Consider the following 13,591-nt stretch of genomic DNA (forward strand, 5'->3'; position numbering starts at 1 on the left):
CATTGTAAATATTACAGGTTTAACATTTGTGATTGTCAGAAGACAGGAAAATGCCTAAGTTAGCATTTCATGTTGGACCAATGGGACACATTTATACCCTACTGACCAAAAATGAGGGATTATCTGGCTTTCGGGCGAAATTTCACGTAAACAGAATCTGACCTTCTCTCAACTTTTTAATACACATTCAGATCCTTGTTAGGGAACAACAAGCTGTGAATAAAGCACCAAAACATTTTTATGTATGGACATGTGTATTCGAAAGCTGAGACAAGGTCAAAATTAAGTTCACCTGTTAAGGTCATCGTTCCTTTTATGTTCATTCTGAAATTTCACCCCATTGCCAAACTTTTTGTGTGTGGTCTATGTGCTCACAAACTCCCATGGAGGCACACAAGGGAATTTTGAGATTACAAATAAAAAAGACACACTTGATGGGTAAACTCCAATGCTTTTCAGTCATCATTCAGTTTCAGTTCACATTAGAACACGGACTGGGTGGTGACCGACTCTCAGACAACGCGGTGATGACAAACAAGAACACTAGAGGGGAAAAGCTTCCACCTGTGCAGCGCAATAGAATTGAAAAATGTACATTGCAAAGATTGTTGGTACCGCTGCAAAAATGAAACATTCCAAGAAACATGAAGAAGGGTCTTTTATGTTCTTGGGCTGCTTTGTGACATTGCGCCTGGCAGCAGGTACGATGAAATCTCAAGACTTTCAAGGATTTCAAAAAAGAAGTAAATTACCCACTGCCAGAAATGTTGGTCTCAATCACAAGTCAGGGGTGATCACAAGACAGTACTGTGAATCACAATTTTGCCACTAGATGGCAGTCTTCGGCTAAACATTCATCCAGTCCCCTCCATGTAGTGACTATTCATTTGACTGCAATTCCGAGACAGTTTTAGATTTTTTTTTTGAGTGTATAAACAGCTAGAAATGCAATAATCATACCCAGGAGCTTTTAAAACCTTTTAGTGTCACGAAAAATAGATATCTTGTTTCAGATGTTGTGTTTTTTTTGTTTTGTTTTTTTTTAACCCATATTGTGCCATCCATTTATTTCTTGCCTTCTCTAACATTGCGATCGCTCTCTTTCACGCCACAGTAATCCACAGTCATTTGAGAGTCGTTGCCGATCATAACATAGCTCGCATTTTCAATATGAATGTTAGGATGCTGCAGCAAAGCCGATGGCACGCTGGAAAAGTCCACCGAGCCCAGGAAGTTGCGATTTTCCCGCACGTGTGCCGCATCACACCCTCGGGGCGGTCGCCTTTGATGTGTTGTGCTCTGCTCTTCCGACCAAATGCTTCTCTGCCGATTAATTTTTGCCGGCGATAAAGCCTTTTTGATTTTGCTCTCAAAGCTTTTGTTCTCCTCCAGCGAAACGATGGTCTGCAGCACGATAGGCATGCGGTGCCTGGGCATGGGGTTGTCCTTAGGTAGCAAAGGTATAACGGTGTTGTATTTGTGTTGCTTATTAATGGAGTTGATCAGGGCCGAGTTGGTCTTCACCTCCAACATGCGCGTGTTGAAGTTCTGGGTGAGCAGCAGAATAGTAAAAGCCGAGTTGTTGATGGCGTCCTCGATGCACCTTAAGGTGCTCTTACCAGGTACGGCAAAGTCATCAGAGAAGGTCGCGCCCTTACTACTGATAATGCTCTCCAGTTTTTCCTTCATGCTTTCAGCTAGCTCACCATCTTCCGGAGCATGAAGGATGACAAAGGAATAAAACGTGACCTCATCCTCTTCTTCTCCACATTGACTGAAATGGGCCCCTGCGGAGACCGTTCGTCTTGGGGGGACGTGGTTTGTCCAAAATGGCGGCGAAGGTTTCGATCCTGTAGTTGGCGTGACGCTTCGGGGACAAGGTCGTATCACGTCGAACCCCCCGTCCCGATGCTTTCCGCGCTCTGTTCCGGACGCCGCATCCGTCTTTGACCGTTCCGGTCCGGGAGCTTCACTTGACGTCGGCTGCGATTCCACAAGGTGAGATCGCTCCGGGGAATGACTGTCGTCTTGCCTGTCAATCGGGCTTTGTTCGTGGCTTCCGGATGCTTCCGGGGTTAGCGTGTCTCCCTGGTACGGGATCGTTGGAGGCAGGCTGATCTCCAGATGTGTGGGATACGATAGCTCAGAGCAGCTTGACTGCAGCGTGCTGGGAAGACTTCGAACCAGTGTTGTAATGCCTTCGACTTGGCTGTCGGGGGTATCGTAAGAACCCGACTTGAGATTTCCGGGGGAACGCATCCACACCGCTAGCTGAGGCCCACACACATCTTTGGCTTCCTCCTTGAGTTGATCATACAACAATTCCTCATGATTTTGACTGCCACCGCCGCCGCCGCTGAGGGCCCTCTTGTATGCCAGATTCCTTAAAAGTTGATCACACATTCCGTGCTCGGACAGAATTTTGAAAATGCGAGCCAGCGCTGCCAAAGATTCTCCCGTCAAATCCAGAGATTGACCGCAACGCTCCGCAAATCCTTCTAATTGACACCCGCTCTTAGTCCATAGTTCCGCCAGAAGCTTGGCGAGTTCACTGTCCACCAGTGTATGGAGTTTGTCCAGGGCTTTTTCCTCCTTACGTAGAATAATCAGACACAAAGCATCTATGATATGATCTTCAGGAGACTCGCCGAGCTGGAATGTGAGGCTAAGCACTTGCTCCGGTGGGACTCTGGTTAGTATGTCGTAGACATCCTTCAGGCCGGTCCCTTCGCATTGTTCCTCCTGACTCATTTTGAGTTTGCCGTATGAGTCGTTTGTCTCCATATTTAACTGGAGAAAATGCAATCGTCCAACATGATGAGCTTCCGTGTTAGGCCTTGAGTGTGGTGCACGGTTTCCAAAATGCAGCTTTTCCCTTCAAGAAAGAAGACATACTGTATTAAAAAAATAAAGAAAAAATCTGGCTCCGTCCTACCGTAAAGATTGGAAAACTTTACAAGACTGAATTATTTGTTTTGCTAAGCTTTGAACAAGTCATAAATCAGACAACTCCCTGTTATCTACCCACCGTCGTGGCGTTCTTGGAGCAACGAGAAAAGACTTTAGCCTGTGCCTTCAGCTCAAATCAGGAAGTCCCCCAGATTTTCCTTAACTTGGCTCGGTTTCCCCTTTTTTCTGCACCGTAACTTGTTGATTCTTGTTGGCAATCGAAGAGTTCGATTGCTAACCTGTACATGTAGCCGCACTGGTGGTTAGCGTCATATCTTCCTCAGTCTTATGATGTCATAAATGAAGAGGTATGGCACATCGCGATGGACAAAAGACCAATCCAGGAAGTACTGGAGTGTGATGCATTTGTCTGCTTACTGTACCTTTTCTAAACGTGTTCTCCTCTCCCAACTCACAACTTTTGCAAACATGGCTGCCCCCTTTTGCTCCTTTGCGTACAATAGGCTCAGCGGAGGAATTCTGCCTCTTTCTCCCCTCTCGGCTGAGAGGCGAGTGTATTTTTATCCGTGGAGGAAACCTCCAACCCTGTATTTACCAGGGGTGGGGACACTCTGGGCAGAGTGCAAACCAACATCAGGTCCCTCGGTACTGCGCAGACAGAGAGCCTCTGTGTTCTGGCTGCAGACTGATATGTTTGCCGTGTGACCACTTCTGAGACTTTACAGTAATTCTATAGGAGCGGCGGTTTCCAGGCCTCCCATAAATACAGCAAATTGTGGAGGTGCTATATATATGTTCTTGGAATACAGTGCCGCTATTCAGTTGAGCTATAAAGCGCATGACTCTGGAGGCGCGGCTTGACGGAACCGGCGCGCCAACTCGACAGGCCGTATAGGATATGAGCTTCTATAGGCACGCACCTCCTGTATATCGGTGTATGTGTATCGGCAAGCTCAGGATCATCTTCGCTAGTTGCATAAGAGCGTGCCAAACGTCCGTCTTTATTGAGGTCAGTGGTTTTTAATGAGAGGCTGGCTCTCCCCCAGCAGCTGCGTGAGTCAGTCACCCTGGCAAGTGCATTCGGGTTCACCTCCGAGCAAAACCTCTTGTCAGTTTTGCAAAGTATAACATTGAGCACAGTCATTTTCCTCGGAGGGTGGTGAGGAATACATTCTGACCTTCACTTGGTTTAAAAAATTTTTTTTGTGTGTTTTATTTTGAAAGCGGGACAATGATTTTCCCATCTTTGGCAGCTCTTCCTTCATGTGTGGTGCTCAGCCGCCCCATCCGAATGTTAAATCATCCAATTCAAAAGAAGCCTTGTCGTGAAATATACTAAAATTTAGTCAACCGAACCAGCGGTCGTTTCGGTTAACATTACAATATTTCACAATGGACGATTTAGTTCTGGCAACCCGAGAACATCATGCAACTCGTAAAAAACAAAGCTCAGAGGAGCTGCGTTAAAAACCTCATGAAATTGAACCCACAAATTTTCACATGAGGCCGTGGATACAAATGAGATGCAAAACCTTTTTTCATGAATTTTGAATGGTCCTTGGAGGACTGAAATGGTCGCTGTTAGGAAAAAAAAAATAATAATCATGAAGCACGCATGAGACAAACTGTCCTAACAACGCATATTTATGTCAATAATGAGAGCGCACAAACTATCGCGGTGAATTATGGGACGTTTTTTCACTATATCCTGAAATGAAGTAAAAATATAGTTGAACTCAAAACTACCAAACTTTAAGGACCCTGTGAGGTGAATTCGGAGAGCTCTTTTTAAATACCGTATATTGAACAACAATAACAATAATAATAATTGCCGAAAACTGGTGAAAATGCGCAAATATGAGAATATGTAGACCTCATTTGCAGAGATACATTTTGCAGTGAGTAGATAAATTGATCGGGAGGCGGAAACAAAAGAATATAATCCAGTCTAATTCTTACCGTCTCTTTTTATGGGTTTCAATATACCCTTGCTAGTACATAAAATGCACAGATGTGATGTTTGTGTGCATGGTTGCTGGCCGTGGGAGAAAGCCTGTGGGAGGGGGAGGGGTGGGGGGGACAGAGGGGTCACGTATAAGAGGCTTTGGGGCAGACAAGTGAAAAGGAGGCCCTTTCTTGGACAGAGACCATGGATTAGGATGAAAGACACAGGAATGGGGGCGACTCTCCCTTTTTTTTTTTTTAATCTAGCTCATGCACTTGCTCCATCTTTCTCCTCTAATTCAGCCTCATAGCTATTCACGAGGAGAATTTGAAAAGATTGCGTTGATGTAATGTCAACTCGATATATAATATCTGGAGTATTTGCCGAACTCGAGATGAATTCATATCCAAACAGATCGATCGCCTCTTTAGAATTCACTTTTGTGAGAGGCCATAAGAGGCCATGAAACGCGCTGCTCTCTTTTCCCAGCCGCCGCATTCGTCACACACGCTAAGAGAATTTAACACACCCGGCTTCCAGCGGGCAAATAAATATGCTCTATACGCATGTACATGTGAACACATGCAAACACATGCACTCATTCATTGAAAGACGGACAAAAACACCTGCCCTTCAACTGACACGGTGGAAAAAGTTTCTCCAAAACACTTTAACATTTCACTTTTTTTTTTGTTGTAATCCCGTTCAGTTGAGAAAACATAACGCGGCGAATAGCTTGAACATTTTTTACGCGACGCTGCGTCTTGCTCAGATAAAAGGTTACGTATGGGTGAATGCGACTTGAGGACGCCTCCGTGCACGCAGTCCAAGTCAATTCATGCGTGCGCTGCGAATCAAAGCAAACACAAGCGAGGTTTAGTTTTGATGTTGTTGACAACGAGGGCCGGCGGATCTGAGCTAATGTGACAGTTAACTAGCATTAATTCAGGAGCAAAAGGTAAATGAAGCGGGCCCGCGGACACGTCACGGTTGCGCGGCGGGGGGGGGAGAGGAAGACGTGTGTACTGTACCACACTGGACTATGCTTGGGTGAGCATGTAGGGCACGCCAACAACAATGCATAATACAGCCGCCGGTGATGGGGGGGGGGGGGGGGGGGTAGGGGATACACACGCGCGCACACACAAATTCGCACGCATGCACGGACATTGACGGCGATGGGGCACGGAGCAGTTTATGCTCTTATCAAGAGACGGGCTTTGATCAGGCTGACAGGAAGAGCACTTGCCCCAGGGGGATTTCGCCAAGTCTTGCCTTGCAAAAGCACATCCACCATAAATCAGCCGCGTTGCACTCGCGATCCGAGCGCACGGACGATGCGATACGCAACTCAATTAATATGCTAAATGTATGACTGAACGTACGATTTGTTCCACTTCAGCATCCTGCGTAGCATGTCCCAGTGTGACGTAATTCCGAACATGTGTAGGAAAGACGTTGCATGGGAGAATTGTCTTGTTTAAAAGATTTCAACAGCATTCGACACAAGTGTCTTTTTTATTTTATTACATTCGATACTTTATGTATTACATACAGGGCGGCCCGGTAGTCCAGTGGTTAGCACGTGGGCTTCACAGTGCAGAGGTACCGGGTTCGATTCCAGCTCCGGCCTCCCTGTGTGGAGTTTGCATGTTCTCCCCGGGCTGGCGTGGGTTTTCTCCGGGTGCTCCGGTTTCCTCCCACATTCCAAAAACATGCGTGGCAGGCTGATTGAACACTCTAAATTGTCCCTAGGTGTGTGAGTGAGTGCGAATGGTTGTTCGTTTCTGTGTGCCCTGCGATTGGCTGGCGACCGATTCAGGGTGTCCCCCGCCTACTGCCCGGAGACAGCTGGGATAGGGTCCAGCACCCCCCGCCACCCTAGTGAGGATCAAGCGGCTCGGAAGATGAATGAATGAATGTATTACATACGTTACAGTACAGGTAGAGTAATCATTAGTTGCAGCACTCGTCAATTAAATGCGTTATGTATATATATATTTTTTTGGCTTCAATTCATTCAATTGACATTGTGCCGCTCCTTCTCGACACAGACATATGGATATCAATTGCTCAGTAAGCCTCAGTGATAGTCGTTCTTTGCAGAGGCCAAAGAATATACGCTTGAGGTTGTTTTTTTTTTTTTTAGATTTATCTACTCGTTCTGCACCACCGTTTGTGTTCAAATATCCTTTGCGTATAACACCGCAACACTGATGTTTTTTGTTAGCCCGTCTACAGTGTTTTGCATTATTGCTAGCATTAAGGTCAAGTCAAGTCAAGTCAACAGTATTTAAAGAGCACTTTCAAAATTTGTAAATTCCTCACACACCAAGTCACAGATTTGCTTTGTAATTCCGGCCAAAGAACGAATAAGCTATTGAGGTTATGAAGATGTCCATCCAGTTGTACAAAAGAGAAGTCAGGAGTCCAGTCTTCTATGAATAAAACTGCAAAAATGAATGGGGGCAATCAGGCTGCCCTTGGCATTTCAAAAGGATGCCCATCCAGAATCCCGTGCCCGTTTCCTTTGTCACTTTTGTCCATCTCCAAACACCGAGGATGCTCCGGTTGTATAGCAGATGCTTATGACCAAAAGGATGTCAGGCATGAAAGCAATGTGAAATTCATTGCATATTCCTACCCCCTTCCGTTCACCATAATCACCACAATTAGCAGACATCTGCGGCGACTCCAAAAGCTGAGAGCGTATTCAAGTAATCAAAGCGGCTTCACCGACGGCATTGGCTGCGGCCCCCTCTGCGCTGGGCCTCGTCCTGAAGGGAAGCGGTTCCATTAGAATTTCAGTGATTAATTGAGATACAACATTTGCTTCTGGCATCCAGCGAAAATGAGAACCCGACGGGAGGTTGGCGAGGTGGCAGACTTGGATGTGGGACTAGTGGCGGTGGGGCGTTGGCGAATGGGGTAACCGCGCTGTCGATAAGGGGCTCACACTGCGCTTTGCAATTAGGTGAATGGGCAAATTTACAATAATATGATGATTTTCTGGACCATCAAGTAAACATAAAACCACGTTTATTCGCGTCCGTGGATGACGGCACAAGAAATTGGAAACCATTCTGCCTTACTCGTGTTCATATCTCAGTTTACATTATGAAGTTAGTCAAAATAAGTGAAAATGACAAGGGACATATGTTTCAGCAACCAACCGCGCTCACACTCATATTCATGTCAATGGGTGTCAAGGGAAAAAAAATGTTAAGCCCTTAATAAGCAATAAACAGGACAAAGAGAATAATGACGTATGCAATTTCATAAAGAAATTTAAAAAACTTGCATGCAAAGAGACTGTTTAGTTACAGCCTAATGGCTAGTCCAAAAATGAGTTGCCTATTTTTCCTCCGGCGAGGTCATATAAACTGGACACGCATGACGATTACTGACTTTTTTTTGGGTGTGTTTTTTTTTTTTTTACTTTCTACTATTCATCCTTTCATTCATCTTCCAAGCCGCTTGATCCTCACTAGGGTCGCGGGGGGTGCTGGAGCCTATCCCAGCTGTCTTCGGGCAGTAGGCGGGGGACACCCTGAATCGGTTGCCAGCCAATCGCAGGGCACACAGAAACGAACAACCATTCGCACTCACACTCACACCTAGGGACAATTTAGAGCGTCCAATCAGCCTGCCACGCATGTTTTTGGAATGTGGGAGGAAACCGGAGCACCCGGAGAAAACCCACGCAGGCCCGGGGAGAACATGCAAACTCCACACAGGGAGGGCGGAGCTGGAATCGAACCCGGTACCTCTGCACTGTGAAGCCGACGTGCTAACCACTGGACTACCGGGCCGCCCTACTTTCTACTATTCCCGTGTAAACATATTCTTACAAAAGCTGCAAACCATCATCTTGGAGTCAGTAATAAACTTTCTTGGCTGCAATACCAATGTGCTGCACTTTCTGTCAGCGGTTAAGTAGTATTCATCAACAAATCATAACTCTTATGAGGATTTCCCCAAAATATATATACGGAGCTATTTCTTGAAACCATTTTTTTTTTCCCCCACCGATAATTTGCATAAATTTTGAATAGCTTCTTGCGCCTTCTAGCGCGGATGACAGCGTGTCTGACAGCTCATTACTGGCTCAGCTGGAGATGTCAGTCTTCTTAGGCACAGCGTGTTTAAACCAACACTTAATAAGTTGGTCAGGAAGTGGCGTGTCGGACATTTCTTTTCAGATTGAGTCGGGCACACACACCGTAGCATGTAATTGTTCTTGAGAGTACATATTACTTCGTCCAGTGTCAAACATGCACATGGCCTTTTGCCCAAAATATAATTCACTCATGAACTGGTGCACCTGTATTTCTGTTTGACTCAATATTATGATTTTATTAGCACGATTTCATTAGAAATTCAGTCACTGTGCCATATCTAAAGTCACCCCTAGTAATTCGGAGAAATCACATACAGGTATTTGTTTTGGATGGGGACGAAAAAAAAACCTTTATCACATTCTAATGAGCCACTGGGAAATAGGTAGCGATGATGAAATGATGGCACTTACAATTATCCTTGATTGACTGACCCGTTCGTCTCCTGGGCGACCGGTACACTGATTGAATGGGCACAGAATGGAAACAAAAAAGAGGAAAATCAGATGCCTTTGACTGAGGGAGCTACATTAGCGGCACGACGTGACTTTCATATTGTCGGGAAGCCTAGTGAAGAGAAAGAAGGCCGATAGTTACACAAGCTCGGACTTTACTCGGGAACGCATTGCACACAACTCAATAATCAGGCCGAAAAGTGAATATTTTGCCCCCCCCGCCCCCCCCCCCCCCACCACCACCCTCCGATCAAATTTAGCAAAAGTCCTGTTGTCAGATAGCCTGCTGCCCACCAAGCATAGTTTGGGAACTCTCTTTCAAGAGTAGCCAAAGGTCGACAACAAAGTATTGCTGTGATTCAATACGTGTGTGTGTGTGTGTGTGTGTGTGTGTGTGGTCGCTCACATTTGGTAAAAAAAAAAAAAAAAAAAAACGTCTTTTTGTTGTTCAATTAAATAAATAAATAAATAAATAGCAAAGTGGCGGCCCGGTAGTCCAGGTGTTAGCATGTCGGCTTCACAGTGCAGAGGCACCGGGTTCGATTCCAGCTCCGGCCTCCCTGTGTGGAGTTTGCATGTTCTCCCCGGGCCGGCGTGGGTTTTCTCCGGGTGCTCCGGTCTCTTCCCACATTCCAAAAACATGCGTGGCAGGCTGATTGAACGCTCTAAATTGTCCCTAGGTGTGAGTGTGAGTGTGTGTGGTTGTTCGTTTCTGTGTGCCCTGCGATTGGCTGGCAACCAATTCAGGGTGTCCCCCACCTACTGCCCGAATACAGCTGGGATAGGCTCCAGCACCCCCCGCGACCCTAATGAGGATCAAGCGGCTCGGAGGATGAATGAATGAATGAATAAATAGCAAAGTGTGGTGCATCATATATGGAGAAAAATCAATTCACAACGTGGCAATTTTTCAGGGGCAGCCAGTTAGTAATCGGTACTCAGTCGCTCCTAAGAGTCGTCCACCGTTCTATTTTTTTTTTTTTTTTCACTATGGTCCACCTCAGTCTTTTGGAACTTTGTCGCTCAGTGTGCAGGTGGCATATTTGTCTGTATGTGTGTGGCTTACTTTGTTGTCATGCCGAGTACACCACATACTACTGTCTGTGTCCTATGTGTTGTCTTGTGTTTTTTTTTGTTATTTTGACTTCAAAATGGCGCCGCGGGAGTGGCTGACTTTCCAGCAGCTCCTATATTTTGTTGTTCTACTTCTTACTTTCATAACTTTGCTGCTGTGAATTGGGAATTTCTCCATTGTGAGACCAATAAAGGTTTTCTTATACTATAAGAGCAGTAAGCACACGCTTGCTGATTTTTTTTCCCCTCACGTGTGTGTGTGTGTGTGTGTGTGTGTGTGGTCGCTCACATTTGTTAAAAAAAACAAACAAAAAAAAACGGTCGTTGAGATGTTAAAAATTGATGTGTGCTTCGCTTAAACCGAAGAGGTCATGTTATTTGCGAATTAGACATGCATTCGTGCAACTACAAAAGTCCTTTGCAAACAGAAAATGTGTCTTGTGAGTAGAGGGAAAATAAAACCAAGCACCAATGTAATGTGTTTACATATACACGTATAACACTGTCTGATGACAAGTGACAAGCGTATGGCATATGGCCAGCTGGCGGCGGCTAAGCGGTAATGGCTAGCCCAAAGAAGCTAACGGAATAGCCTTCGGCATCACACCTCGCTCCTTGTCAAACATAGCACAACCGACGGACTCCAACCTTTTAAAGCACCAGTCAAAGCATATCCAAATCAAACGTCCTTGCGCTGTCGTCTGAGAAGAGCAAAGAAAGAAGTAGCGCGCGCACTGTCATCCGCGACATTAGCGCCTCGCTCGATGTTGAGTCTGGGAAGAGTTCACTCCTTATTAAATACTACGGCAGACGGCCTTCAAGTGACACTTCAGCACATATTGGAGAAACAAATGTTTTTGATTGACAGGTGAAAGTCAGTGCCAGTTGTCTTGCAGGTGGAGGCAACGTTCCTTTTTTTTTTAATCTCCTGTATATACTTGATGATTGGTTTTATTCTATTCTTCTCTTAGCTGCATCAAATTTACGATATCTTTTTTTTGTTGGTCCCTTTACAGGGCTTTTAAGTATTAATTCTGGCCTTCCCCAATGCATTTCACATTCACTTAGCAGTTAGCATGGATTCTTTCTCTTCTCTTGCTCTCTCTCTTTGCTCTATGGGTGTGTATGATTAGCTTGTCTTGGTCCTTCTTGAGTCATAACATAACTCGACAGAAGTGTACCTTACTCGCCATCACGAAGGCGAGGATTAGTGACTTAGAGGATTTGTCGTGCCCTGGTTTAGCCGCGCTCGCTAGCCAGCTGCAGCTAATAGCTGGTGTGAAGCAAATTAGCTTAGCGGGGTGGGGGGGGGGGCGAAACACAAATACATACTCCTGCGATATTGTATGAAATAATGTCTAGTGAAGTGTGCCGACGTCACAAATTATGACTGGATGCAACCCGTAAATCGAGTTTGACCAAACGTGGACTTTGTGCACAACTTGGTTCTTTTTATTGAGACTGTGACTAAAATAAGAATATGGAGCGAAAAAGAGCTTGAAAGGCTTTTCCTCTCCTTTGGATGTTTGAAAATAGACCGCTGTGGGAAAAAAAAAAAAATCTAGTTGCCTTAGATCTGAGCGCATCATTCCCACCCGTTATGCAAATTGTCTGTCAACTCCACACAATCCTCCAATGATACGCCCTTTTTGTTGAGACACTCGGCAACCTTTTTCGCATCTCTTCTCCCCCAAAGAAGGCCTCATTGCACTCATTGAGGTCAGCTTCCACGTGCTTGCTTTGCCCCAAAGGTTTAAACGCAGGTGATGTTTGCATAGACGGGGTTCCATCACCATGGCGACGTGTCAGAAAAGATGGGACATCTCCTCACACGTAGCCACTTTGTGCTGCTTCACGAGGCCTGAAGGTTAAAGGTGACAGAACTGTAATCACCCCTCATCCGTGGATAGATGGAGCTGTTAATTCACAGCATTACAAACGTGGGGGGGGGATTTTCTCCTTAAATGGACAGGCCTAGGACTGCATACACACATACAGCTTCAGCACTGAAGTGCAAAAGAGGAGCATGGAAAAAAAAAAAAAGCTCAGAGCTTTTCTCTCAGCAGAGGATCTGAAGAGAGAATTATCATGCACCATTTCCTCTCTTATTCCTGTGAGGACAATTCAAGCATCATAACAGCCACACACACTTTATATTTTTAATGCTTTATGTACGGCTCTTGTGATTTATTTATATACGCGTAGAGAAGGGGGGGGGGGGTCCATCACATTTTTAAAAGGGCATTTTGATTTGAAATTTTCACATTGTTTTTTGTAGTTTTTATGACGTGTGTTGGCAGAAATAAAAACGCATAGATTGGATTTACACATGAAAGAACAACTGTGCTGTGTGTGATGATTCTATTTGCGTGAATGTGTATGAGAGGCAGGCCATTGTCTGCACGTACACGAGCACGCTAACCGAGTGTCCTCCTTCTCTCCCCACCCGCATTTCTCCTGAATAATACAGGAGATGACCCCGCCCCCCGTGAGCTCAGCCATCCAATGGGAAGCGCGCGTTTTGTCAAGCTATGTCGGCGCCAGCCAATCGCGTTACTTCTGATGATCCGTGTGAGAACCGGACGCCCTCCCCCTTTTTTTTTTTTTTTGTTGAGCCGACGAAGTAGACGTCATGCGTGGATTTCGAGCCCCGGCGCTCATTCGGTGTGGAAGTTGCTCACGGGCGGACAAGGGTGACAATAGTCGCTCGTGGAACGTGGAGGAAATTGTGCTCGATTGGACGATCGGCGTGAGTATGTGCACGTGACCGTTGTGGAATATGGAAAATGAGGCCAAATAGTGGAATGTGTCGCGTGAGTGTAGGATTAATAATAATAATAATTATTATTGTTGTTGTTATTATGATTATTAGTTGTAGTCGTTTAGAACAATCAGCAGGTATGTAAAAATAATATGTATAGTAAGAGGTACCGCGTGACCGTGTGAAAAATTTCGGACATTTTAATAAGCCACGCTGCAACTTCTCGGATGCTTCCGGAGAAGCGTCCACGCGTGGTGAATGTTGAAGAAGAGATGCAGGCGTGTAAAGTTTTTTTTTCTCTTCCCCCGCGAAGAGTAGTAACTTTGAT

At 45.4% G+C, this 13,591-nt stretch overlaps 1 protein-coding gene across 2 annotated transcripts; it reads right to left on the bottom strand.

The window, feature by feature from the left end:
• Window positions 1-235: 235 nt before the first annotated feature.
• ticam1 (TIR domain containing adaptor molecule 1) lies at window positions 236-3,330 on the bottom strand. 2 transcript variants are annotated; one of them, XM_052087218.1, is made up of 2 exons: window positions 3,189-3,330; window positions 236-2,875 (listed from the first exon to the last, which is right to left on the bottom strand). In XM_052087218.1, exons 1-2 carry the CDS (start codon window positions 3,194-3,196, stop codon window positions 1,066-1,068), a joined length of 1,818 nt encoding a protein of 605 aa, XP_051943178.1. In that variant the 5' UTR covers window positions 3,197-3,330; the 3' UTR covers window positions 236-1,065. The 2 variants fall into 2 exon arrangements, with proteins under 2 accessions (XP_051943178.1, XP_051943179.1); XM_052087219.1 differs by lacking the exon at window positions 3,189-3,330 and adding an exon at window positions 3,029-3,124.
• Window positions 3,331-13,591: the final 10,261 nt, after the last annotated feature.

Source organism: Hippocampus zosterae, chromosome 15, assembly GCF_025434085.1.
Source record: "Hippocampus zosterae strain Florida chromosome 15, ASM2543408v3, whole genome shotgun sequence".
In the NCBI taxonomy this organism is placed as follows: Eukaryota; Metazoa; Chordata; class Actinopteri; order Syngnathiformes; family Syngnathidae; genus Hippocampus; species Hippocampus zosterae.